The 27793-nt window shown below is 57.6% G+C and overlaps 1 protein-coding gene across 3 annotated transcripts in view; it reads right to left on the bottom strand.

The window, feature by feature from the left end:
• Nucleotides 1–26983, bottom strand: part of HHIPL1 (HHIP like 1) — a 29176-nt gene extending 2193 nt beyond the window's left edge. Inside the window, exons 1-9 of one of the 3 annotated variants that reach the window (XR_003796055.1) lie at nucleotides 26702–26983; nucleotides 19253–19899; nucleotides 16334–16477; nucleotides 13661–13989; nucleotides 13202–13328; nucleotides 11077–11222; nucleotides 7812–7893; nucleotides 5302–5384; nucleotides 2359–2970 (exon numbers count right to left, since the gene is read on the bottom strand). Coding sequence is in view for 2 of the 3 variants with exons in the window: in XM_029239199.1 (XP_029095032.1) it covers nucleotides 2435–2970; nucleotides 5302–5384; nucleotides 7812–7893; nucleotides 11077–11222; nucleotides 13202–13328; nucleotides 13661–13989; nucleotides 16334–16477; nucleotides 19253–19899; nucleotides 26702–26983 (2376 nt within the window). In the remaining variant the exon portion in view is untranslated. Of the gene's footprint in view, nucleotides 1–1308; nucleotides 2971–3352; nucleotides 3428–5301; nucleotides 5385–7811; nucleotides 7894–11076; nucleotides 11223–13201; nucleotides 13329–13660; nucleotides 13990–16333; nucleotides 16478–19252; nucleotides 19900–26701 lie in introns of those variants that run through there. The other 2 variants (XM_029239199.1, XM_029239200.1) reach the window with 2 other exon arrangements.
• Nucleotides 26984–27793: the final 810 nt, after the last annotated feature.

Raw genomic sequence — 27793 nt, 5'->3', positions numbered from 1 at the left:
GCCAGCACTGCCCAGAGGAGTGATGGGGCCTGGGACCTCCCCTACTTGCCCCAACAAACAACAGTGACACTCAGGGCCCAGCGGAGGGCTGGACCACTCCCCCTTGCCACTTGGGGAAAGTGCCACGGGCCCCAGATGGTGGGCCCAGGCTGTGGGTGCTGAGGTGCAGTGGGAGGTGCCCACCTCCCAGGCCCTGCCTTGTGGCATCATGTCCTCCAGGCCTTGAACTGAGGAAGGGGGCTCCACAGGGTGGTGAGGGGCAGGAAAGAGCACAGAGGAGCCCTAGGAAGAGGAGGCAGAGGCTGCTAAAAGCCATACCCCACCTCTAAGCCAGAGGGACCAACAGCCCTGGCCCTTCCGCTCTGAGGGCCCTGAGGGCCACCCCGCCTTCCCTGGGCTCTAGTCTTAGCTCGGCCCCATCTGACCAAAGGCCTGGGACACTCAGCCTCCCAGGTTCATTTCCCCATCAGCACAGTGAGGAGTTTGGCCTGGGTGGTCCCCACGGGCCTCCCAGCTCCTAACAATTCCAGATGTCCCAGCGACCTGGAAGATGCCCAGTCAACCACCCCTGGGCAGTGGGAGGTGGCACAGCCACCTGCTTGGCAGAAGGGGCCCACGGGGGTCTCCATCAGCTATTTCCCAGCAAGGCTGGCAGCCTACAGCGGGCAGGGGCCCTGGGCCATGCTGAGACTTTCTGCGGGTATAGCCAGGGGGTTCAGTGGTTATACACCTGGCGGGTGCTAGGGCTAGCCAGCTCGTGTTCAAATTTGGCTTCCCCCTCCCTGGCTGGGTGATCTCAGCTAAGATATTAAGCTCTGTGCACCTCGGTTTCCTCATCTGTAAAAGGGGAGGAAGAGGGCTGTTGCGGGGATTGAATGACTTCAGGTATGCGGCACCGTTCTTACGACGGTGCCCAGCACACAGGCCACAGTCAGTGGCAGGGTTAATTGTGGTTTGCACGCGGGGCTCAACAGGGTTAGAGGAGCCACAAGGGTCTGGGTCCCTCGCCCACCCCACTTAGGGCAGAGGTAGGGGGGAGTTCGAGAGGGTGACCCTAAAGCTTTTTTCTGCAGCCTCATACTCCACACTCAGCTTCAGTGAGCAGCTGGGAGACCCCGACAGGCTTCTGCCCGCACCATTTCCTCTGCCAGGCACACCATCCCTAGTGCCAGCTCAACTCCCAGGACAACACCCAGGTTGGGTTGGGATGCCCCACCCAGAGCCCTCCCCCGCGCCCCCGACACGGGCCATATCCGGTCCTCACTGCCCGGTGACCATCTATCTGCTTCCCCTCCCTGGCCCCCTATCAGAGGCTGAGCCCAGCCATACTTGATGCCCCTTGACCGGCCTGGCATGAGCCAAGGCTGAGGCCCTTAGTGGGCAAAGGAACTTCCACCTGTGAGCAGGACAGAGGCTGCAGACCCAGCCCCCTTCTCCCACCCCCTCCCTCCGCTTCCAGGCAGGTGTGAGTCAGAGAAAAGAGGCAGGAAGGGGGTTTGTAAACAGTCGCGCTGTTGGCACAGCACTGGGTGACAGAGCACCAGTGGTCTCACTGGGTCCGCAGCCCGGTCGGCCCCCGGGGTTGGGTTGAGGAGGCAGAGGGTTCCCTGGGATCTCACTGAACAGGGTGGGTGGGGAATGGAGGTGACAGAGGTGGCCCTGGCACCGGCTCGGAAGTGGAGAAATCTGAAGCCTCACCAGCGACCGTGGTGCTCGGAGTGGCTGGGTCCTGCGTGATGCTGAGGCCCAGAAGGCTTCTCCCGGAAGTCATCCAGTAATCCCTGCCAGCCCACCCCGGCACTCGCTTCTCCTAGGCAGCCTGACCCTCGCTGGGACAGCCACAGCCCAGGGGTCACCCTGGACCCATCAGTCTGATGACTTCCCTTGGCCCCTACTAGATGCCTTCGTGCTCTCTTCACCAACCCTGACTGCCAGGCCACCGGTCCACGCCCTTTGGGCCACGTTCCTCAAGCCGTGCTCCAGCTGGTCTGGGGCCTTCCACTCCCCACCGTGGGCAGGGCAGGCCTGGTCCCCTCCCTCCACCCACCGGCTGTGCCTCTGTTAGTGCAGTGAGGTCATGTCTGCCCTTGAAGGGCAGCTGCCCGCAGTGCTCAGGGTTCTACCAGACTGTGCTCCTGCCGCTGCTTGAGGTGCCTGGAGGTAAGCAAGGAGCACCTCAGGCTGCAACCACACGGCCACAGGGGCCACACGGGCCCCAACACACACTGCGGCTGCGGGGTTTCACAGACACGTGGGCAGGAACACACAAAGAACACGCGTGCACTGCATGCACCACAGGACAGCATTACAGATGGGCCACCCCTAGTTCCCCCCACCCTCAGACTCGGGCGCACGCACCAGGCGCGCACAGGTTGGACGGGCTCTGGACGCACAATGGATAGCCCGGCTGGCCAGACAGACAGACGATGCTCGCCTACAGATCGGGGTTCTCGCGGCTGCACACGACGCCGGCGTCCTCCTGGTGGTCGCAGTTGTGGGAACCCAGGCCGGCGTGCGCGCACTCCAGTAGGTTGCGTTCACTGCCTGTGCAGCGCACGTCGTCCAGCAGGATGGGCAGCGTGTGGCCCTCGCCGAACTCGGCACGCTTGGCGGCCCGCACGGTGTACGCGAAGCCCAGCTGGCGGCACACGACGGCAGCGCCCTTGGTGTCCCAGGCGTCATCGCACACGGTGCCCCAACGTCCACCCGCGAACACCTCCACGCGCCCGCGGCCTGGACTCAGGCCCGGGGGCCGCACCAGGCGCACGGCGCCGTTCGAGGGCTCGGGGACCGCGGTGCCCAGCCGTCCCCGCCGCCGCCCGCCGCCCCGACGGCGCCCGGGCCGCGGGGTGGGTCGTGCCAGCCGCAGGGTGGGCGCAAGTGGAGGGGTCGTGGGGCGGCTGCGGCGGGGAGCCTTGGTGGGCGCGGGCGCCGTGGGCCGCGGGGTGCTCTCCATCCTCCAGATGAACTCTGCGCAGAGGAAGAGCCTGTGTTCGGAAGGGCCCCGGCCGCCCCAGCCCAGCCCATGCGACCCCACCCCACCCCGGCTCTTCACCCCGGAATGCAGACCCCAGGGAAAGATGTCCTCGTTCTGCCCTCTACTCAGACCCTGAGGATGAGGTGCCCCAAGCGTGCTTCTTGGGTCACTCTGGCTCCACAAGGTGCCTACCTGGAGCTGAATGCCAGGTGCTTCTGCAGCCATTCTGCACACACTTGCTGGCAGCTGCTTTGTGCCTCTGCTGCTCGGCCTCTCCCCACCCCCATCCCTCCTCCCCTTCTGGGAGTCCCCTGTCTGGCAGGGGAAGGACTCTCACACTGTAAATTCCTAAGCGCAGTGGCAGGGAAGGAGTGTCTGGGAGAGCTTCTCAGAGCAAATGACGCTTTCTGGCTCCAATCTCTGGTTTAAGGGTGAGGAAGCTGAGGACGGCTGATGGGGGGGGGGGGGGGGGGGAACTGCAGTCGGTGGAGGGCAGGCCAGCAGGACGGGAACCAGCCTGCCCGGGGCCCCTCTGCTCAGGTGAAGCCCTCCCCTCCAGGCTCCCAAGGCTGCTGGTCCCCCTGCCCATCACAGGGAGGGCTGGTCAGGAGCTCTCTAGGTGCGGGGCTGTGGTCCACACTGACCCCCGCCCACTGACCCCTCCACGGGGACCTGGACTCATTAGGTGTCGGGGAGCTGCGGTGGGTGATTCCCTTTGTCCCTGCAGGACGTGGCCCTCACGCTTGGCCCAGGTCAGCCATAGGGCTAAACGTCACTCCACGTCAGACACTCTGCCAGGTACTGCCTCCCTCAGGGGAGGTGGAAACCCCAAACTGCTCAGTTACTATGGGCAGGGATCCCAGGGCCACCGGCCCGTCTCACTTGGAAACCCACTGAGACAGGGGCTGAGAAAGGGCCTGGATACAAGACCAGGTGCAGGCCGGGGCCAGAACATGAGCCAGACGCTCCCCCAACCTGCACCCTGGTCCCCACTCCACCTGCAGGGAGGGACTTCCAGCTCCCAGGGCTCCTGCTTCTCCTGCTTCCTTCACTGCCTAGGCTGCCCTTCCCCGGCCTCTGCAATGCACTTTCCTCTCCATCCAGGCTCAACCCTCAGCCTCCAGGACCTTCCCAACCCTCCCCCTCCACCCCCAGCTCTGCACTGCTCTGGGTCCCCATGGTGCCCAGCACAACTTCTGTCACGGGGCCTGGGACACTAAATGACCCCTCTGTTTGCCCCAGCCAGGACTGGGCCTCGTCTGACTTCTTCTGTGGCCCCAGCATCCAGCACACAGCGGGTAACTAATAGAAATGCAGAAACTGCTGAATGAGTGAATGGAAAACTCTGCCAAGGCCCCAAACCAACTGCAGCTGGAAGTGAATTCCCCAAACAGCCAGCTTCCCCAGCCTTCCTCTTCCTGGTGGGGCACCCCTTCCTCAGGGCCGGGTACCCTCCACCCACCCAACCTCCCCCTCTTCCTGCCCCCCACCCCAGTCTGCCAGCTGGAGACCTGCTGGGCACACTCAGCCCACTGAAGTATTTCCTTTGGCCCACAGGGCGGTTTTGAAAATTGTGACCTAGTTGTCAATATTTTCAAATCGGGAGATTGTATAATAACAACCCAAGAAGGCAGGCACCATATCTGCTCGCTCAGCATTATAGCCCCAGTATGAAGCGCATGTATGTGGTGGATGGATGGAGGGATGGATGGATGGAGGGATGGATAGTCTGCTTGTCCTGAGAACTGGAAGATCTGACAACACTGGGGCACTCTCTGTTCCCACCTAGCTTGGACCCAGTGGAACAGCCCTCTCCTCGGGCCATACCCTCTTCAGATGGCCCCAGATCCCATGGGTGGTCACTGTGGCTTTGCCTGGCCCTCGGCTCATGAGGATTTGTACCCCTCTCTCCCCACCAAGCTCGTCAAAACAGAACCTTCGTATGGCAGACCCAGCCCAAACGCTCCCCTAGGCGCCCTTGCACCTAGAATAACTCATTCCAATCTTGAGATATACCCTCTTTCTCTGTCCCTCCCAAGAACTCTGAGTGAACCTTGCCTGGGACCAGCTATTTCTCCCTTTGCCATGCTCGTTGTGAGGCCTGCAGCCCCTTGGAGCCACCCACCGTGGCCTGGGACTGGCAGACACTGCATGAGTGGAAGGAGGTTTAAGCGGTTCTACCCACTCCTAGTATCTCCTAGTGCTGGGCATGGGGGCCAAGGAAGGGCATCCAGGCCCCGCTGGGAGCATCCACATCTGGAAGAGGGGCAGCGGGTGTGGGTTGCAGGAACTCCCGCTGTGTCCCCACCTTGGCGGACACTTACTTTCTTTGGGCACGAAGTGGATGAGGCGGCCCCGGACCTTCACGTGGGCGGCTTGGATCTGACACTTGCCGGGTGGTGCCCGTCTGCAGACACACAAGAGGTCATGAGCCGCACCCTGGGAACCCGCCCTGAGCATGTCCCCCCAACATCACCTGCCCCCTGCAGCCAGGAAGGAAGGGAAAGGGCTGGTGTGCATTCAGGCCTGGGCACGTGTACGTGGTAACAACAGTGGCCACTTACGGAGCAGTGACCCTGCTGGTCCACGCCTCCCAGACCCCAAGAGTCCAACCCCAGGACAGGACCCCCCTATAACGGCCTGCCAAGTGCCCGCTCAGCCTCTGCCTGCAGAGCAGGAGGGCCACTTCTAATTCTCAGCATGAAGTGTCCTTGGGATGTGATCAAATGTCACAGTCCTTCTCCCCAGCCTGCCGGTCCAGCTCCTGTAACTGTCACCACAGCCCCATTCCTGCACTTTACCCTGGTCCCCATTCCCCACAGCCTCTGAGGAGGGTTTCTCTCTGCCCCTCTGGTTCTGGGATTTCTGGTGATACAGAATCAAAGGGAAAGGTTAAGTCGATCTAAAGAATAAAGTGGGGAGAGAGAGAAAGCCTCGGGGCTGGCAGCAGAGCTGAGGGCTCTGGGGGCCTTGGAATGTGAGGTTGGAGAGGGCTGGGAGAGAAAAGAGCCTGAGAAGGGTTGCCAGGGCTATGAATTGGGTCTCCTTGGACATCTCTGAGGGGCACAAGTAAGGAATGGAATCCCATTTTAATGAGCTTCTGGCTGTTGATCTGTGAGTCTTTGAATGGGGCCGACACTATTCTGGGACCAACCCACGTGGGTCCAAGACTTCAATGGGTCCCAAGAGCACGAAGGGGAAGCCCAAGGGCTGAAGCAGCCACGTGACCTGGGGTGGCTTTCAGACAGCCCTGGCAAGAGAGGGAAACCGAGGAGGGACGTGGGCCATTCCCCCCAGAGGTTGAAACACAGCCCAGCTCACGCCCTTCTCCAAGCTGCAGAAAGCGTGGGTTTTCCGGCTGCTTTGAACTCCACATAATAGCCACACGCTTCAGACGGACCCAGCTGAGTTTTGTTCCTTAAGGAAATTACATAAAAATTTTTGTCTTGCCAAAGGGTAGGAGATACACCAAAAAATGCCACAGTGGTTATGTTTGGGCGGCAACGGATGACCCCACCCTACCCCCTCTGCTTCCCATTTCTTCATTTTCCAAATGTTCTGGAATGGCGCCCCTCTTCAATATGCTGTGGATGCACAAAATTACATGGATTCCAAAAGAGAAAAATGAAAAAAGGGATGAGAAGGGCCACGGAGGGAGGGAGGGAACGGGGGGTCTAGCCTGTTGCTGGCTCCTCCCACCCACGAGACCTTGAGCAGAAATCCCTAAGCCTCGGGTTCCCTCTGTTGCGCGGGGGGCCATGAGCCCAGAAGGACGCTGCACAGACTAAAGGAAACAGTGGGTCTCAGGCAGCATCTGGCATGAATTAGGTGATATTTCCTTAGAGAAGCACTCTTTTTTCAAAAACTGGAAATAACCTAAATGTCCAAGGGATGGATCAGGCAATCACGGTGCAGTGACTCAACAGAAAATTACGCCGCCATCAAAAAGGAGCCTTCTGAGGGTAATGTTGCAATGTGGAGATGTTTATACAAAATAAGGATAGACCTACGAAGAAAAATGCAAAGTTTGCGTGTGTTGCTCCACAATGACATAAATCCAAAGAGGGCCGAGGCCTCAGGGAGAGGAAAGGAGCAAGCGCTTATGTTTTTCTTGATAAATAGTTATGTCAGTAATTAATAGCTTTGTGCTTTCAACAGAAAAGTGTGGTAAACAAGGAATGTCTGAGAAGCTGTCACAGACTAGAGGAAGCTAACAGGACATGATGACTAACTGCAATGTGGGATTCTGTATGCGATCCCGGAGAAAAGGACACTAGGGAAAAACTAGAGACATCCTTTTGTTTTTAAAGTATGGAGTTACCTCAATTTAAAAAAAAAAAAGTGTGACATTTAATGAATAGTAATGTACCAATATTGGTTCATTAATTGTGACAAATGTACCATGATAATGTAAGATGTTAATAATAGGGAAAACTGGGTGAGGGGTATATGGGAAACTCTGTACTATCTTTGCAACTTGTCTGTAAATCTAAAACTGTTCTAAAATTTAAAAAAAGAATTTAAAAAAATGTGATGGTGGGGCCCATATTTATGGGCCCCCACTGGTATCTTGGGCGCCCACTTAGCAAGAATAGAACTGGACTTTGAGGCTGGCAGATCGGTTTTGAATCCTAGATCTGCCCCTCACCAGCAGTATGAACTTAGCTAGTCACGTCTCCTCTCTGGGCCTCAGTTTTCTCATCTGAAAAATGGGCATATTAACCACAACCACCTTAAGGAGTGGTAGAGAGGGGAAATGAGGTAATGGAAGGAAGGGCTCCTGGAAGACGGTAGGAGCTGAGGCCATGACGGGGGTGGGGTGGGGGGGACTCACCTGGAGGGGTCGATCACTTTGTAGACAACCCCACGTGCCACTGTGGCACTCGGCACACCCGTTGACATGAAGTACAGCTCCCCTTGGACAAGAAACGAGGCAAGAAGTGAGAACACTGCCTGGAATACCATCCCGGCCAGCCCCACGGCCCCACCTCAGTTCTGAGGTGCACCCCAACCTCAGTGAGCCAGGAGGGGAAATGCTGCAGGTCAGTGTAACTCTCCAGTCCCCAGAACTGGAAACCGAGGCTGAGAAAGGCGTCCAGATGTGCCCAGGGGCCTCTGCAGCACAGCCTCCCGGGCTGCCGGCTGCTCTGCCCGGACCCTCCCAGGCTCTGACCTCTGGACTCTTGTCTCCTCCCTGGTGACCCAGCCCCACCTCTGGTCCCTGCCTGGGTTTCATGCCCAGGATCACACACCTCTGAGCACGAACAGAGGTCCACAGCCCAGCTCCCCACTGACTGCCTCCTGATGACGCAGCTTCCTCATCCCCACAATGGGCCTGCCTCATCGGGCTGTTGTGAGGATGAAAAGAGCATAGAGTAGATGCTCCATCCGTATTAATTATTACTGCTGCTGCTATTGTCATCGTTGCCCAGGCTCCAGGTCCTGCCAAGTCCTTGGGGACACAGTCTCTCTCCACTGACCAGCAGGCACCTCCCAGGCAAGTAGCAGGGGCAGAAGAGTTCGTGCTTCGGGAGCCTCTAGTGTGAATCTCAGACCCTGCACTTCGCCCCATGTGAGCTCCAGCAGCTCCGGGACAGCCCCATGCAGAGCCTCTGTTTGTAGAAATGGAATTATGAGCACCTGGTGTCACGGATGCTCTCAGGGAAATTGAGTCCTCTGCTCTCTCCCCACCCCCATCCTGCCCCATGGCCCTTGCTGCCACAGGTACCCATGCCCAGGAATTAAGCTTCATTATTCTCAGCTTCCAGATGAGAAAACAGAGGCTCAGAGAGGTCAGGTGACTTGCCCAAAGTCACGCAACTGGTGAATGGTTAAGCAGGCCTGGAACTCAGAAACATCTGCTGTCCCCAAGCCCACACTAATGTAGGAGATGTGGTAGCTGGGAGGCCCAGACACAGGCCACATGTGGCTCATTGTGATGGTTCAGCCATGCTAATACCTTCTGTCCTTGTAAGAGGCAGCAGAGAGCCCTCCCAAGGATGGGGGCGGGGGTGGTTTCCCCAAGGAGCGGCCAATACAGACAGTGAGAAGGGAGCTTGAAGAAAAGCATGTCCCTGGTGACTGGTGCAGTCAGGGAGGGCTGCACGAGGGAGGTGTTTGAGAATCAAGGCCCAGGAAACCTGGGGAATTCTGGAAGGGGAAGACACTTGAGAGGTGACCTGTGCAACTGGGGTAGACCAGCTGTGGCAGGGAGCTGGGGGCTGGGGAGGGCAGGATGCTGAGTGGTCAATGGCCCCTGACCTCCCTCCAGGAGCACCAGCCCTGACTTGGTGGGTGGTGGGAGCGTGGCCGGTGGGAGTGGGGTGGGGGGGGTGTCAAGTTGGGGGGGGGAGGAATAGGCCCACAAGGTGTGATGCACCCTGTGGGAGGGAGCAGGGCCCCTGGCAAGCAGGCCCCTGCTGGAGGGTCCATAGGCACAGCTATGAATTTGCATGTGGCTTTGAGCCTTACTTCCCTTTCTGGGCTCCTTTCTGGAGAGAGGCCCTTGGGAGCGGCCACGGTCCCCTCCCTGGCTGTGCAGCCCTCCTTGACCCTATGCTCCAGGCGCTGGAGCAACTCGGAGCTCTCCGCACATGCTGCTCCCTTGGCCTGGATGCCCTTCTCCATTGTCTGCCTTTGCCTGACCAAGCTTGAGCTTGAGGTCCTGCTCTGGGAGGCCTCCAGGGGCCAGGCTATGTCCAGTGCCACCCACCCCACGACCAGGCAGGAAAAGTCAGCCTCAGTTTCCCCATCTGTAAAGTGACAGCATTGGACCGGGTGCACCCCAAGGCCCCATCCAGCCTTAATCTGCGGGAAGCCCCCAACCCCGTGCACGGGCGGGGAGCCCCCATGGCACTGCTAAGCCCTGCCCAGGGCCACACTACCCTCCTGGTGTCTGCGGTATGGACTGTCCCTGGAGGACACTGGGCCAGCAGAGGTCCTTGTTTTGCAATTTGCAGGTGTCAGAAGATCATGCAGAAAGGCAGAGGCCAGAAGGAGCTGGGAGACGTTTGCTGGCATCAGACCCCCAGGTCTCTGTGCCTTCCGGGACCACCTGCCCAACTCACCAACATGCTATCCCTGGGCTGTCTGTCTTTGAGGGGCCTCCTCCTGGCTGTCCATCCCTTGCTGTCACTCAGAGGGCTGAGGAAGGGCCCCCTGGGAACTGCGTTTTCCAGGCCCTCCTCTGGGTCTGGGCTCTGGAGGCGGAGGAGGGTGGGGGGAGGGCATCCCCCCCTTTCCAAAACATGTTAACTCCCTAATGACCAAAAGAAATGGCTTTCAAGGGCCCAGTGGGCTCAGGGAGGGTGGTGGGGTCTGAGGCTGCCCTTTTGAAAATTTAGACTCTGACGGGTATCGGTTCAACAAAGGTTTTCCAGACTCAGGCCTGGGGGCTCTGGGCACTGGGCCCTGCAGGGGACACCTCTCGAAAGGCCCCTGGAAAGGCGTTGCTTAGTAACCTGGCCAAGCATCCACCAGGCCCCACTGGGGGCCCCTCAGCTTTTGTCCAGGGACAATCCGGGGCCAAGGACAAAGGCGGGATCCAGCCTCCATGTTCCTTCTTCCTCTCCCCTCCCCCTCTGCTCCTTGCATTGAAAACACAAGTGCCTGAATGGGGGACCCACTAACAGGCAAGAAAGCGGTGCCCACCACTTTCTGAAGACAACGCGGCTTCATTTACAGGCCCCGATACATTTGCCATCAGGAACCCAGGGAGCTGGAGGTCCCCAGGGAGGCACTCTTCCCCCACCTGCCTGCATTTCCACCACCACAGATCCTTTCCTGGTCCCGTAACTGCCCTGGACTCTTACTTGTGGGGTCACGCTATCCCTCCTGGCAAGCCTGCCCAGGGTGAGAGTTGGGGAAAGGGAAGGACGGGGACCACTGCTCCCATCTTCCAGATAAGGAAATGGAAGCTCAGATGAGTGAGAACTGACACCGAAGCAAGGCTCAAGCCCTCTGAACACGTCACTCTCCAGCCAGAAGGTGATTTCAGGCCTGAGATGCCATCCCTCGAATCCCAGGCCAGAAGGACCCATGGGGTGGGGCACAGTCCCAGGCATCGGCAGCCTGGATGCAGAGGCCTCAGGAGCGCTCACCGGCCTCGTCCTCCGCGAAGGAGATGATGTGTGGATAGTAGTTGTTGATGAGGCCCGGGAACGCACAGGTCTGGCCACGGCCCATGCAGATCTCGTTGTACCGCCACCGGCCTGTCCCCAGGTTCTCTCGGAGGGACATCAGACGTCTGCGAAGGAGGATGGGCTGTGGGGTCATGCCTGGCAGGGCGCCCGAGGGAACCCCACCTACCAATCCATCCATCCAATCATCTATTATCCATGCAACCAGGACCATACATAACTTGCAGGGTCCAGTGCAAAGTGAGCATTCAGAGCCCCTTGTTCAAAAAGTACTAAAAATTTCAAGACAGTAACAGCAGAGCATTAAACCAAGCGTGGGCACTTCTGAGACGGAGCCTCATGTAAGCGCACAGGCCGCACATCCATGAAGCCGGACTCAGGTGCAGGCTTTACTGAACACCTGCTACGTACCAGGAGAAGCACAGGGGTGACAAGGCCAGCTTGGTTCCTGCCCCCTCAGCTCAACCCCACCTGCTGACCAGCAGGAGGCAGTCAGGAGCTGACTTCCGGTTCAGAAGCCTCCAAGGCTGGTGCCCAGGAGTTTCCACATACTCTGGAGCTGCCTCCACTTCGGAGCATGAAATGGAGAATTTGGCATCTTCAGAAAATGTTGATCTTGTCCCTTACTCCCTTCTATGCCTGTCAATCACCTGTTGATACTTTCAGGCCCTGCTTGGTCATCCCCTCCTCTGGGAAGCCCTCCTGACTGCCCCTGTGCTGGGCTTTCCCAGCACCGCTCACAGGCTCTCTGAGGCTGGACTCGAGTGGACCGAGTGTGGGTCTGTCTCCCTGACTTGGGTACAAGGTACTCGTCAACTCTGTTGCTTTGGCCCTGGCACGAAGCCTGACCCAGCAGAGGGGTTTGGGAAGTGTTGGCAAAATTCATTGAATTTCTGTGTTCAGGTGGCTTGGGCACTCCTGGGGGACAGCAGAAGGGAAAAAGGAGAATCACGGTAAAAAAAAAGGGGGTTTCATCTAGACCCATTTTCCAGATGAGATAACTGAGTCCCAGAGGGAGACCCTAAGCTGGGAGAAGGACCCAGCAACCAGAGGCCCAGGTCAGGGTTCTCTGTCAGCTCCAGCTGTAGATGCACTGGCCACAAAGCCACCCTAGGTCAGCAGTCTGGAGGAGGTAAGAATTCTGCCAGCCTCGGGCTTCCTTATTTCCTCTCCCGAGGGACCCAGTTCAGCTGCCCTTACATGGAGAGGCTAGGGTGGGAATGATTAAGAACTGGTGGTCCAGTGGTTAGAATTCCACGCTTCCACTACAGGGAGCCCGGGTTCAATCCCTGGTCAGGGAACTAAGATCCTACAAGCTGCACGGTGTGGCAAACAAACAAAAAATTCATTTCACATGAGGCTGGAAGGGTCCTCAGGTAACCAACAGATCCTTCCACCTTATTAAACAAGCAAACAAAAACAAAACACAGAAATTGAGCACATTCTAGATTCTAAGTGCTGTATATGTACGAACAGGTCTCAAACAACCCTAGTAAGCAGGTACTATTATCATTTTGTAGATGAGGAAACTAAAGCACAGAGTGGTGAAGTAACCGGCTCAAGGTCACATGGCTAACAAGCGTGCCAGGCTTTGAACATAGGCCGTCTCAGCTGTACTTTTAAACATCATGCCAGGTGTATAGCTTCCCTGGGCCTCTCTGGTCCTCAGTTTTCCCCCTCTATACAACAGGAGAACGAGACGGTCATGAGTCTCCATAAGCTCCCCTGGGGAGAAAGTCTGACCCACAGGAGGCTTGGGAGGTATGTTCTACTCCCTCTGAAACCTGTTTGGGGTGTGACTCATCCCAACCCCTCTCCCAGACACACACACACACACCCTCTAGGGGCTCAGTGGGTGGAGGCAACACTGCCGTAAAGCATGGCTCCACGGGTCCCACGGGCAGACCCCAGCTGGAGCCCCAGCTCCCCTCTCTCCAGCAGGGTGACCTCTCTGGCCTGTTGGCGCAACGGCAGGTCCTGGCTCGCAGGAGCCAGATGGCCCCGGGGCTGTCAAGGGTGTTGTACATTCCCCCACCCTTCACCTCTGCAGTCCCTGCCCCCTCAGAAATGTTGTCAGGCCACTTACCCGCTCATGAAGTCTCCGAAAATGTAGAGGCCGTTCAGGTTCGGGTACTCGCAGCCCCGGTACACGTAGCCCCCAGTGACCGACTTGCCCAGTCGGTGCGGGTAGGCGAAAATCGGCAGCGCAACATCTGCAGGGGCGGGAGAGGCTGGGTGAGTCTGCGGCCGGTTCCCAACCGGGCTTCTTGGGTGGTCCTGAGTCTTGCGGGGGGGGGGGGGGGGGGGGGGGGAGGGAGGGGATGGGGGGAGGTTCCCGAGAGGACCCCAGACAGTCAACCAGAAAGGGTGGTGTTTCAAGTTTGTAAAGCGGGGGGGAGGGCATGGGTTTGCGCGGGCAAGGAAGTCCCGGTCGGGGGCGCGGTTGGCCGCGGAGGGAGGCGCGGGCGCACAGCCGTGGAGTGGGGGTCAGATCCGGGGAGACAGGTTCTCGAGGGCGCGGGGGTAGGGGGCGGGGGGCGGTCACCGAGGGAGGTGTTGGCACACAGCTTGCGGTCGTAGCACTCGAAGCCCTCGCGGGCGCGCCAGCCATAGTTGCGGCCGCGCTCCACCAGGTCCACCTCCTCGAACTTGTTCTGGCCCACGTCGCCGCAGAAGAGGCGCCCGCGGCCCGCGCCCGACGCCGGGTCGCCGCGGTCGAAGGAGCAGCGCCACATGTTGCGCACCCCGAGGGCGTAGACCTCTGGGCGCGCGGCGGGGTCGCCCACGAATGGGTTGTCGGACGGGATGCGGTAGAGCGGGCCGCGCTCGTTGCGGTTCACGTCGATGCGCAGCACCTTGCCCAGCAGCGCCGACCTGCGGGCCGGGTGAGAGAAGGAGCCGGCTCGGGGTGTCCCCGCGCCAGGGGCTCGGGCACCGCGGGGCAGGTGCGGGGATGGGGGTGCCGGGGCCCGGGGCCCACGGCCAACCCAGGTGCAAGGAGAGCCTCGGCTGTGCGGCCAGAGACCCCAGGTTCACGACCTCCTCAGCCACTTACCAGCTGGGTAACCTCATTCATTCATTCGACATTTATCGGGCACCTTACCAAGTCCCAGGCCCTGTCCTAAGTATTGGGCATACATACCATCTATTGCTTTGTTTCATCCTCACAACGAATCTTTTAGGTAGGTGGGTGCTATTGTGATCCCCTTTTTACAGATGGGGCAGCTGAGCTCAGAAAGGGCATAAAACATTCCCAGGAAATGATAGGACTGGGATCCAGCCTAGGCAGCCTGGCTGCAGAAATCCAAGCTCTTTACCACACTTTCTAATCGCCCCGGACCTTGGTGTCATCCACTGTGATATTAGGTGGCCCCTCTCTTTCCTGCCTCCTCACAGGGCTGTGCTACGGGGTGCAAATCATACCAGAAAAAATTATTTCTATTTACAGCTTTCTTCCAGCACCTAGCACAGTGACTGGCACGTAGCAGGTGCTCATGAAGTGTTTGCTGAGCGAATGAATGAACACCTGCAATCAAAGTCAAGTGTCCCATACAAGGGTACAGGCCAGGGCAGGGAGACGGGAGAGAGAGCACCTCAGATCTTAGCAGGAAATGGGAGGCTGGGGTACTCGCCATCTCTCTCATACAGCCCCAGTGCCATCGCAGCATGCCAGGGAGCCAAACAGGCCTCAGAAGCGGTTTCATTCACCCCACACTCCACACACACCACCCTGATCTCAAAGATGAGGGGGACAACTTGCCAGATTCCTCAGGCAGCTCTGGACCGGAAGCGAGGCCACTCCTCGGCACCGTGCAACATCAGCTTCTGGAGCCCTTGGAGCGAGGAGACCTCAGGATGTGCCCTCCAGAGCCACGCAGAACGGGGTGCAGCCCTAACCTCCATGCAGCCACTGGGGGTGAGCGGCTTTTGGGTCTCATTCATTGCATAACAAAAGTGACACATGATGGAACCTGTAACATGCTTAAAGATGTACGCCCTCTTCATCTGTGATGTTTGGATGCGCTTACTTACTGCGTGGTTTTCCCCTAGCTGTTAGCATTTTGGTGCACTCCCTTTGGCTTGCTTTTCAAGGCAGGACTGGCTGGTCCGCCCATTTGATGCAACTGTGTACCCCATCATTCTCACATAGCATCAGCACCCAAGCTTTTCCCTCCTCATTAAAGGTACCTCACAAGTATTCTCTTTCATGATGATAAAATGCTCTCCCCCAGTAGATGTCCCACAGTTAATCCCCTATTGTGGACTTCTAGGTTTTGCCCCAGTGAGTTCCTCTCATACGCTCCAGTCTGCTCAGCACCAAGCTACAGATTACTCCCCGGAGCCCATACACCACGCACCAAGCTTTGATATATAAGTGGGCAAAACTCCTAACAGCAAAGTAATGTTTTAAGTCCTGTCCAATTATCCACAAATCCTTAATTTCTATTTTCTCAACTTCATCTCTAAATACATCCCAAACATGAGACCGTTGCAATGATTCTTACGCTGTCACATATGAAAGCACAAGTCACAAATTGGGAGCACTTTAATTGCTGTAACCAACAGCATACTCGCTCTTTTTACTTTCTGGGCTGAGGAAGGTTTTGTGATTTTGACTAAGAGAATGGAGGAGGCTGCCCTCAGACTCCTGGATATCCTCATCTATATGCACGAGACTTGTGTGTGTGTGTGTAAGGAGGGGAATGGTGGCAGGCCATCTACTCAAGTCCAGAAGTGAGGAACTGAAAGCAAGACTATGCTTCAATTTCTGGGCCATCTTGGGTGACCCTTGGGGCAGAAAACCCACATGCCCAGCCACACAGCCCTGCCCCAACCAGCCCACACTCCCCATTAGGTCTGGAAAACACCCTTTCCCTTCCTCTGGCTCCAGAAGGGCTGGGCAGACTTCAGAGAAAATCTGATCTTCCCAGAGGCTCTGTGATGTCACCTCTCAGGTACCCATGACAACGTGACGGCCTTTGTTCTTCATGACTAGATAATGATGATTATTATCCCCCATGGGGATTCTTCTTCTTCTCTAACTGATGAGAGGAAGTGACTGGGTCCCCCAGCTAGCTAGCTGCAGACTGAGCTGGGGTCCAAAGCCCTTTCTACTACCCTGCACTTCGTGGCTGAGGAAGTAACCCCCACCCTCCAGGATAGTATGTAAACTAGGAGTACGTAAAACAACCCACCAGCCAACCAAATCAGAACATACTTGTTTTGGGCATTTCCAAACTTTCCAAAGGGGTCTCCAGCCATCCCGCCATCTCCAGTAAAGATGTAGAGGTACCCATCATCCCCAAAGAGCAGCTGGCCCCCATTATGGTTCGAGGCTGGTTCTTCGATCTCCAGGATTATCCTAAAAGAAGATAAGCACCCCGCCCCCCCCCAAAAAAAACCTCAGCCAAAACACAAAACAAGATCACAGCAATAAAACCTCCTGTCTCCTGGATGCCATTTCATATTTGGAAAGACTTTTCATATCCTTTATAGCAGGTGATTTTTATAAGGATATGGCAGGCTGGGCAGGAGGAATAATTCACGCCATTGTGCCAATGAGAACCGAGAGGCTCAGAGAGGTTGAGCAACTTGCCCAAGGTCACACAGCCCGTAGATAGCAGAGCTGGGACTAGAACTCAGGACTTCTAGTTCTGGTCTAGCGCTTTTTCCACTCTCCCCACAGCTAGCACCTGTCCTGTTAGGATCAAGCGAAGCTGTTGACCCAATCACTGGCACAACTGGTTTCTTCATCATCATAGCTACCCACACGCCAGCCACTTAAGCCGAGCACTTCTGACACACTCTCTCATTGATTATGTGCTGTAGCTTCTAAGGAGGTGGGCTGGATGGTGTGGGTTGTGCTCAATCACACTCATTCCTCAGCAACCTCCTTTCCTGCCAGGGCGGAACCTTCCACCATACTGCCAGCCAGCTGGCTTCTGGTTAGGGGCTTGCCAAGGGACGATGGAAGGCAAGGAGAAGGGAGGGGCCACATTTCCCTGGTTTCTGGTGCTGCCTCCAGAAGGGGTGGTTGCAGGAAGGGCAACAGTGGCTGGCAAATATGGACTCCTGGGTTTCCACCCAGACATCTGGGTACCAGGAGGGGCAAAACTCAGCAGCACAAAGATGCTTTTGCCTTTTGTTCCTCTAGCTTCTCACAGGAACTCATCTTTAGGTAACCTGACCATCCCCTTTTCCTTCTCCATCCCTCCCAATCCCTTTGTAGCCAACTCCTTGTACTAAATTCCCTCTGATCGAAATGCTTGGGCTGGTTTAGGTTTTCCAGGATTGGTGACTGACTTGCCAAGCCCTTATTAATACAGATGAGAAACCCGAGATACAGAAATGTCAAGCAACTTGAACCCAGGACTTTGGACCTTCAGAGCCAAGACCAGAAGCCTTTCTATTGTGAGGCCAACACACACGACTTGGTAAGTCATACACAACCCCAAACTCCAGGTCCTCCATGGAGAGGACAGCTCAGACTGTCGGTCCATCTCCCATTGGGGTCTCAGCCCTGAGAACAGAGACTGACAGCTGACTCAGGCAAGGATGATCACTCACTCCTGGCTCTGCCCTGAGCCAGCTGTGACTACTTCTGCCCCTGCAAGAGTCAATTTCTAGGCTTGTACTTGTGAGGTCCCCATAGAGCCTTTGCTGAACCCTAACTCTGCAATATATTCATCTGTTTATTTTGTGTTCCACCTTCAGCCTTCATCAGGAATCAATATTTAAAAGTCACCATTGAAGACACATCCACTCTGTCCCTCTCTCTCCCCTCTGTGAGATCCATGTGATAAACTTGGCCTCTCTTGGAGAACTGGTTGTGCAGCCTCATATAAGGTAATGAGAATTATGTTTTCTCCTTTTGCCCTGGCTGCCGGGAAGCTCACAGGCAAAATCTATATTAGACCTCACATTAGCCAGCATACTTAACTCCTTCTTTTTATAAGTTCAATGTCAAGAGTTTACAATTTTATTGAATGCATCATGTGCTATTATTTGTCTATTTGCCCTCAGATCAGTCCTGGTCCTCCCCTTACATGCTCCTCTACTTCAGGGGGCCAGCTCCTGAAAACTACATTTCCCATGCTCCTCCGCTACGTGGCCTCCAGCTAGGTTCAGCCAGTGGAAGGCACTGGCCAGAGACTGGAGGGCGGGGAGTGGGGAGTAGCAGGTGGAGAGGCAGCGGTATTTCTCCCTCTCTCTCTCTCTGTCTGTTTCAGGCAGTGTCTTGGCAGTCCCTGGCTCCAGCTGGCTCCAGCTCCCCTGACCCAGGTCCACCATGGTTCTAGCTTCCACCAAGTGGCCCCAGCTCAGGGGCTCCAGTAACCCCACTTCTCACAGCCCAAGAGACGGAGGCAGCTCCCTCCAGTTGTTAAACCCAGAGTTGCCTCCCTTCTTCTCCAGGTTGCTCGTTCATCATTTCCAACACCCGAGGAACTAATTCCCAGTATCAAATTCTGCCTATTTGAGTTACCTGGTACAGGATTTATTTTCCCATTGGAGACAGATTATGTATGCCCTTCTTGCCAGGCTAGGTCAAACCTGTTTTGAAAACAGCTGGGGCATAACTAATACCCAGAGAGCAGGCTGGGTGTTGAGAGGAGCAGAGGCCTGGAGGCAAGGAACGGATAAAGCTGTTGGGGGAGGGTGGGGAGGAGAGCAATCTGCCTGGGGGGCAGAAGGTCCAGGTGAGAAATAGGAGGTGGGGCCAGGTGAGACTGGGGCCTTGGGGCCACAGTGCCCTGGTAGGAGCAGTGGGTTGGGCCTGGGAGGGAGGCAGACAGACCAGGGTTCCAGCTCTGACACTTCCTAGCTGTGTGACCTAACAGTCCCGTTACCTCTCTGAGCCTCCACTTCTTCATCTGTAAAATGGGGCTGTATGAGAACCAAATGAAAGGCACCATCTAAAGTACCTGATCCAGGAGTTGGACATGACCCGGTGATGTCTGTTTGGCAACTACCCCTCCCCTGACCCCAGAACAGGGGGTTCGGCCCCCTCACCAAGCGTGACATTCAAAATATTTCACAACTCCTGAGGGGCACAACTCCAGTTGGCCATGTGTGGTCACGCCAGGGCTCATCCATGCTCACAGCCCCGCCCCTCCCGCCTGGGCTCCCAGGGAACCACCTCTCCGAGTCGTGGTCCACAGCGTTCATGTCATCCTCGGAGACCCGGAACTCACTGATGCGTATCCACTCGTGGAAGCCCACGCCCACTGAGTAGTAGACGTAGAGCTTGCCATTGTGCCGGAAGCTGGGGTGGAAGGCGAGGCCCAGGAAGCCCCGCTCGTCACCCTCCCAGGGCGAGGTGAGCACAGCCCGGCTGATGTTCAGGAAGGGCTTCTCCAGCCGCGAGCGATCAGGCAGGTAGACCCACACCAGCCCCAGCTGCTCGGCCACGAAGAAGCGGTGGGAGCCGTCCTGGGCGTGGACCATGGCCACGGGGTTGCGCAGCCCATTGGCCACCTCCTCCAGACAGAGCTGCAGGCAGCCCATGGCATCGGCCACCACACGGCCCAGGTTGGAGTTGAGGTTCTCATTGACCAGCAGGTGCGGGAAGCAGTAGTCCGTGTCATCCAGGGACAGGTAGCGGCAGAATTTGGCGCGGTTGCCCTCCAGCGTCCAGAGCTCGCGGTCGGGCGACAGGTGGCGGAAGAGGCCCCGGCACGACTGCCACAGGTCCAGGCAGTAGTCCTCGCAGAGCCCGGGCACAGTCCTCAGGGGCGTGGATGGATCCTCTGCGTCGTAGAGGTGGGCCGCATACGGCGAGCATTCCTGCACAGACAGGGACGGCTCAGGGATGCTCCGGGGTGGTCTTACCAGCTGTGTGACCTCGGGCAGGTCATCCCATCTCCTAGAACCTCAGTCTGCTGTTCTGTAAAATGGGAGGACGCCATCTGTCCATTACCACCAACTGTCTCAACTACAGCAGCAGCACACAGGGCCGGTATCTCCTCGCCTTCATTCCTTCTCTCTCACCTTGATGCTTCTGTTAGAATAACCACACTATCACTCCTACTACTAACATTAGCATCAGGAGCTAATCTTAAGCACCTACTGTGTGCCAGAAAGGATCTGAGGCATTTTTATACACCTTCTCTTTTAATATGCTGCCTCTGCCCTATACCTCCATGACTCACTCCACTTTTTAAATTTTTAAAATTAATTAACTTTTTTGGCCACACCATATGGCACGCAGGATGTTAGTTCCCCGACCAGGGATCGAACCTGCATCTCTTGCATTGGAAGCATGGATTCTTAACCACTGGACCACCAGGGAATTCCCTCACTTCACTTTTTTTAGATCCCTACTCAAGGGGCACCTCCAGGAAGTCTTCCCTGACCACCCAGCCATCACCCCCATTCCCTCCTGGCCTCTGACTCGGCTTAAAAAACAAAATCTTAACATTCCCTGATATTATTATAAAATCAGTGTGTTTACATGTTTATTGTCTGTCTTCCTCAGAACCTAAATTCCACGAGGGCAGGAGTTTTGCCTGTCTTGGGCACTGCCGTATCCCAGAGCCTGAGACCATGTCTAGCACATAGGAGGCCCACAGTGAATACCTAGGGATTGTGCTGAGCACTGACCCACCCTGACCAGCCCTTAACAGGGAATAAGGGCTCCTCCCTCCATTATTCATTTAATCATCACAAGGGCCCATGAAGGGGGGATTCCTTGGTGGCGCAGTGGTTAAGAATCCTCCTGCCAATGCAGGACACGTGGGTTCGAGCCCTGGTCCGGGAAGATCCCACATGCCGCGGAGCAACAAAGCCCGTGCGCCACAACTACTGAGTCTGCGCTCTAGAGCCCGCGAGCCACAACTACTGAGGTCCGCGTGCCTAGAGCCCGAGCTCTGCAACAAGAGAAGCCACTGCAATGAGAAGCCCACGCGCTGCAACGAAGAGTAGCCCCCGCTTGGCATAACTAGAGAAAGCCACGCGCAGCAACAAAGACCCAGTGCAGCCAAAAATAAATAAATAATTAATTAATTAAAAAAAAAAAAAGAGCCCATGAGAGTGAGAGTGCTACAGATGGGGAGACCCAGGTGTGGGCCCTCCAGTGTCACCCAGCGCCATCGGTCAGCATGGAGGATCTGGGTTTGGTCTCAGGCCAACCGCATCCTCCCAGCACCGGGGAGGCTGGTGCATGTACACGTGTGAGTGCGTTGATTACGCACATGCCCACATGTCCCCCTGACCACCGGGACCCCCTTCCTCCATCCCTTAGTCACCTTGGGCTCAGCCCCTCCCAGGCAGGGCCCTGGGGCTGTCCTCTGCTACCAGGGCTGTTGTTCTGTGACACAAATGAATCAGGAACCCCCCCACCCCCGGGCACCTCTTCAGACCTTCTTGACCTCACTGGTCCTGGGGTCTAACGTCACAGGGCAAAACCCAACAGCCGTGGCTCACCCCTCACCTCCCACCGAGGGCATCCCCACTGATGAGACGCTTGGGACCCCACTCGTCTCCCACGTGGGCCCCATCCGGAATGTGGGGGAGTTAATGCCTGATGTGACAGACCTTTGACCCCTGGGAGAAGGGAACTGACAGATAACCTGCTCCGCCTTCCTCCCCCCGCCCCCCGCCCCAGGACAGTCCTGATTCACAGTTTGTATGTTTCTTGGAACCACAGTCTTGCCATTTCAAGCATCAGTCACGTTTGGCAGCAGCCGACTCGCAACTGCATCCGTGACTGGGCTCTCCCTCTGCCCCTTGCCACGTCTGCTTACAGCGTCCTCTCACCATAATAAGGGAAAGAGCCATGAGCTTTGCCCCAGGTTCTGCTTTCTGGGAACCCAGGCAGTGGCAACAAATGTGACCAGGCCTCTCCCAGCTTCAGGCTCCAGCGCCCACCACCTGAGAGCTGAGAGCTGAGAGCCCCCCAGAGCAGAGGCCTCAGCACCCCAGGCTCTCTAAGGGACTCCCTCGGCTAGAGCCTCTGACCTGAGCATATGTAACTGTTATGAGTCTGGTACCCCCCGCCCACCCCCTGCGTGAGCTCACCAGGCCAAGGCCCGGTCTGACTCAAGCCTGGGCCCCCGAGGCATCAGGGGATGCTCTTCCCACAGCAGGGGAGGCGCAGACAGGCACACGCTCCGCCCTCACAGGCAGGGCCAGGCTGGGTTCCAACAGGAGGCCCTCAGGGGCAGAGGGTGGCAGGCTGCCCTCCTGACTGTGTTCTCAGGCTCCTGGCCAGGGGCCGTACCCTCCCTTTACACGACCGTGGCTTTTAGTCACACCACGGCCTGTCCTCCTGGCCCAACTACTGCTACTGTGGGGCTGAGGGCCACTTGGTGACGTGCTTGTGTTTCTGGTCAGTACTGCCCAGGCCCAGACAGGGAAAGCATTTCCACATGTTCCAGACGGCCAGGCCCTGGCCTCTGTGCAGTGCCACCTCTCCCACGGTTCCCCTGGAGCCTCTTGTGAGTCCAGCCAGCAGCCATGGGTGGACCAGGGAGGGTCTGTGTGCACACACGCCTCATTTAGTCATTGCGAGGTAGGGTCATTGTGATTTCTACTGTATAGATGAGAACCTGAGGCTTAAAGAAGGCCAGGTGCCAAAAAGTGGCCAAGCCAAGGCTCAGACCCAGGCCTCACAATGCCCAGACCAGGGCTTTTCTCAGATTACTCAGCAGAGTTTCATTCAACAAGTGTTTACTGGGTGCCAACTCTGTGCCAGGCACTCCAGAGACACAGTGGGGAGCAAAACAGACTTCTGAAAGCCAATCTGAAAGCCTCCACTCATCAAAACCCCACCCAGAGCTAGAGATGGAGCAGGGAGGGCCTCCAGGGAGCCAGGCTGGAATTTCAGCATCCATGCGTCAAACCCACTGGGTCCGGCCAACCCTTACTCGTGACCCATGCACTCTTACTTACACACAATACAAACCTGGTGCCCAGGCCTAAGTAGTCCAGAGCAGGAAATGACAAGAGGGTGCAGCGGTCGCTGCTCGCAAGGAGTTCAGTCGGCAACTAGCCTCACGGTGGTCAGTGAGCGGGAGGCAGCAGAAAACCCATGGAAAACCAACCCAGTATCACATTGCTTAGCTGTCTGGGCCTTTCAGCACAGGGGCAAACAGCCCGCCCACATTATTGCCCCGAGGTTGCCAATGTGCCATCACTGACACTCATGACCCACGGTCCTGAGTCCCGAAGGCTTCTTACGTCCACCGTCTACTCTTGAGGCGGACCAAGTCTATTTTTTTTTGGCTGCGCCATGCAGCTTGCGGGATCTGAGTTCCCCGACCAGGGATTGAACCCGGGCCCTCAGCAGTGAAAATGCTGAGTCCTATCACTGGACGGCCAGGGAGCTCCCCAGGAAGACTGAGTCTTTGTACACAATATTCTCTCATAGGACGTTCCCTCCTCGCCCACTTCTGCATCTGGCAAACTCCTATTCATGACTCAAAACAAAGCGCAACTCAACAGTCTTCCCTTACACCTCTATTCTCTCAGGGCCCTGATCCCCCAGCCCTTGTGGATGCTCCTACAGCTCTCTGTCCGTATCTCAGACACAACATTCACCAAACTGTAATTCTGTAGCTTGCAGTGTGAGCTCTCCACTTCTGCTGTCACCTCCCCACTGCTCAGCTGGTCTGCTTGACTAGGACTTAATTACCTCTTTGTGTGTCCACCCCATAGGCTGTGAGACCATCCAGGGCAGGGACCCCGGGGCCCAGCACATGGTGGGGCTTCAAGAAGGCAGGCAAGTGATTAAGAGAGGGGTTTTGGAGTCAGAGCACACTGGAGACTGAGTCTACCATTCCCTGAGTGACCTTGGGCAATTTCCTTAACCTCTCTGTGCCTATGTCTTCATCTATAAAAGGGGAAAAAATTCCAACCTCATAGAATCATTGGGAGGAATAAACTGAAATGATGCATGTGTTTGTTGAAATAATGCTCAGACAATACGGACTATCAAGAGGCAACTCAGCGTCCCCTCCTCCAGGAAGGCTTCCCTGACTTTTTCAGGGTAAGTGTGGCCTTTCTCACTATGGCTCCACAGTCACCCTTGGGAAGCCTTTTGGCCATTCTGGTAAGTGTCTGTGTGTCTGTCTCCTGAACTGAACAAGGGGACTTTTGAGACTGAGCTTGCTACTGGCCAACTGCCTCTGGGCCCAGCACCCAGCATAGGGCCAACTCCTAACAGGCTCCGAGGAAATGTCTGCCCAGTACCTGAGCCTGCAGAGCATGTTTTGCACAGACTCCTATCAGAAACCATGCTTTGATGATTTTAGGTACCTAAAGAGGCCATCTCAGTTACATGGGAAGTTCGCTATGTGGACTGGCTCCCATCAATCTGGGACCTGAGCTGCCATGTGTCACAAGTTGTCTCTTCTCCTCCTGATGACATAGGCATCAGATGGACGAGGGCAAAGCCCCAAGAAAGGGTCTGAAGGGGCCAGGAGGGACTACTGGCCTCTGGCTAAGGAGCCATCCTGGGCATCTAGAGGAGTTGTGGGTGCCAGGTAGGGGCAGGTTCGGGGGGGGGGGGGGGGACTTGGGCGCAGGCATGGCTTCATGGTCTCTCTCCCCACCTGGAGTCCAAGCAGGTGCGGATCCCTGAACGCCGTCATTGACTGAAGCTTGTAAATAAAGTACCTTGGCCACCTCCCCTCGTGGAAATCTGGAGGTGCTGAATCCAGACGCAGCCTTGGCTTGCAGAGAATACCATCCCCCATCTAGCATTCTCCTTCCCTCCCTCCCACAAGGCCCTGGCAGGGAAACTGTGATCCAGCCTCGGGTGTACTCTCCAAGCTTGCTCCAGACATGAGGTCACTCCCAGAGATGCCTGGGGTGAGATGCTAGTGGCCCTTCTACCGCTGCTTGCTCAAGGCCAGGCCGTACTGGGAAGGTTCCCAAGGAGAGAGGGAGCCTCCTGCCAGGGGAGGGGTAGCAGGCCTTCCCTTCTCCCTCCTCAGTCCTGCACACCTTTGGGCCCTGCTGAGCCTGGCACATAGTAAATGCTCAATTAAAAAAAAGTGGGGTGGATGCACGTACTCTGCTATGTGACCAGGGTGGGAAGACCAGAAGATCTGCCCCAGGAGTCCCCAGGCAGGTGAGCTAGGTGGACACTTGACCAGACCATTCTGGCTCCCCTGAGATGCACAGTGTGGGTACTCAGCAGACTCCGCCAAAGGACAGCTGCCCACCCCCTTGCATTCTGGAGCTCCCCAGGGTCTGTCTCCTTGTCTGCTCCCAGCCCCCCCTTATTTCTTACCCAGATGGCTCATTCACATGGCAACGATTGTGGTCCAAGTGCCACCATGGCCACCACTGAGTTGTGTGACCACCAAGCAAGTCCCTCCCACTCTGGGCGTTCCCTGAATCAGCCTGTAGGCCCCACTCAGTCCCTGCTCAGGGCAGGGCAACCAGTGGGGGCCAAGGAAGCACTAGAGAAACCCAGGCAGAATCATCCACTGAGCCCTGAGTATGCGTCATTTAGTCTTCATGGCAACCCTGGGGGGGAAGCTAGGGTCGCCCCTGTTGTAAACACGATGCAACTGAAGTGCAGTGATGACCTGCCCAGGGTCGCAAAGCCAGGAAGTGGCAGAGCCAGGATCGAACCCTAGTATGTCTGGATCTAAGCCAGCCCTCTCGCTCCTCCCATCAGCGCCTGCCCCTGCCAGCTGAAGGCTACGACTCTGTGCTGTGTGGGCAGGACCCCTCCACCCATGGGTCCTCCCACTGTCCAGCTGCGGGGCCAGGGCCAGCCTTAGGACTTCTCAGCCTCCACCCATTGCCGGCCAGGGCTTCTGCTCAGGCACTCCGGAGTCAGGAAAACGAACAGCTAAGGCACAGTCTGGTGTGAGCAGAAGCGGGAACTCAGCCCCCACAGGGGCAGAGGGGTTTCACCAAAGGGATCTCACTGGGGTAGTCTTGGAGGATGAGCGTGCCTATGCCTACGCCGGGTGGGAGTGCCATCCCAGGAAAAGGGCACAGCACAAACCAAGGTATGGTCTGGAATCACCTGGGACATCTCAGCACCGGGGGTCACCCAGGATCGAGCACCAGTGCACGTCAGGACCCCGGAGCACTGAGGGGCTGTCAGACAGCTCCTCCAGGCTGGGGGAAGGGCCCTCACTGGGAGCAGTGTGCCCCCAAACCCCTCGACAAACCCAAGTCCAGCGCTTTGACCATGCCCTCTGCAGGGGTCTGCGGTTCCCATCTCCCCGGGGGGCAGCGCAGGGGAGCCCCGAGCAGGACAAAGGCTTCCCACCCTGGTACTCCGACAAGGGCAGGGCTCTCCAGGGCCGCGGCACTGGGGATCTTTAGGCGGTGCCAGGGCAGAAGAGCCCCCCAAACTCTGAGGGAGTGATGACCTCATCAGGAGGGGAAACCGAGGCCCAGATAAAGCCCAAGTCACAAAGCTAATGATGGCAAAGCCCAGAGCCATCCCAGGATGCCCGAATCTCTGCCCCGTGCCCAGTTACTCCTGCCGGGGTGGGGGGGGGTGGTGTGCTCGGGTTACAAAGCCCGCCGCCCACCCTTGATCTTGCCCCAGTGGGGTTGCCAGAGCCGACCTCCCATCTAGGAACTAGGCCCCTGGCGCGCGCCCCGCGCGCCCGCTCACCTGGCACAGCAGGTCAAGCGCGTAGCCGGCGCACTCGGCCCAAATCGCGGCGTCCACGCGCGCCGCCAGGGCCCCGAAGCGCCGGGCCAGCGCCGCGTCCTGCTCCGGAGCGCAGCAGCCGAAGGCCGAGTACTGCGCGCAGAAGCGCAGCGGCTGCGGGGGCCGGAAGGGCGGCCTGAAGTCCAGGCACTGCGGGTGCGCCGCGGCGCCGAGCGCCCGCAGCGCCAGCAGCGCAAGCAGCGTCCAGACCCCGGTCCCGGCCCCGGCCCGCCTGCCCGCCATGCCGCCGCCCCGCTCCGCCCCGGCCCGGCCCGGCCCGCGGAGGAAGAGGCGGAGGGAGGGCACCCCCGGCCCAGTGCGGCCCACGAGTAGCCGCCGGCCGCGCCCTGAGCGCCCGCCCCTCGCCCCGCCAGCACCCTCCTGGGGCGCCCGCCCCGCAGGGCCTGGGGTTTGGAGACCTCCCCTGCTAGGAGGTCACCTCTGGTCGGGGACTTCCCGGCGGGACTGAAGGAAGAGGGGCGCGGTGCAAAACTCGGAACTCGGCGCAACCTCTGTTCCCTCCGTTGGGGCAGCCCCTTCCTCCTGGACCTGGAGCCTTTCCAGTTACAATGGCAGTGACCCGGCCTCCTGGGGCCTGGGTGTGGACTGTGTTCCCCGTTGCCGTCTGGGACGCAGCTGGCCCCCACCCCCGGCGCTTTTTAGCGCAGGACGTGCAGGAGCCCCCAGCCAGAGGTTTGGACCCCTGGATTCCCGGCCCTACCTCTGACTGGGCCAGGGGAGAAACACGATGGAGCCAGTGGTTGGGAGTGCTCACAGAATCACTTAAAAATGGGACTGCAGCCGTGTAAAGGGCCGGTGGTGTTGCCCTGACACTCACAAGAAGTGAAACCTAGGCCCCGGGTGGGGAGGGAGGATGGGGCAGACTCTAGAATCCAACCTTGGCCCCCACCCCAGGCTTCTTCCCTTTCTGCCCTCCTGGGTCAGCAGATTCCCTGACAGCCTGGGACTGCAGGCCGGCCCCTCCCCAGCCCCCACCCCCCTGCCCACTCCTGTATACCTCCTGGGTGGGCATCCAGTCCATCCTCCAGCTCC

Source organism: Monodon monoceros, unplaced genomic scaffold (genome assembly GCF_005190385.1).
Source record: "Monodon monoceros isolate NGI ecotype Baffin Bay Population unplaced genomic scaffold, NGI_Narwhal_1 Super_Scaffold_21, whole genome shotgun sequence".
Classification (NCBI taxonomy): Eukaryota; Metazoa; Chordata; class Mammalia; order Artiodactyla; family Monodontidae; genus Monodon; species Monodon monoceros.
Note: the sequence above shows the minus strand (reverse complement) of the source record. Positions and strands in the feature narration are given on the sequence as shown.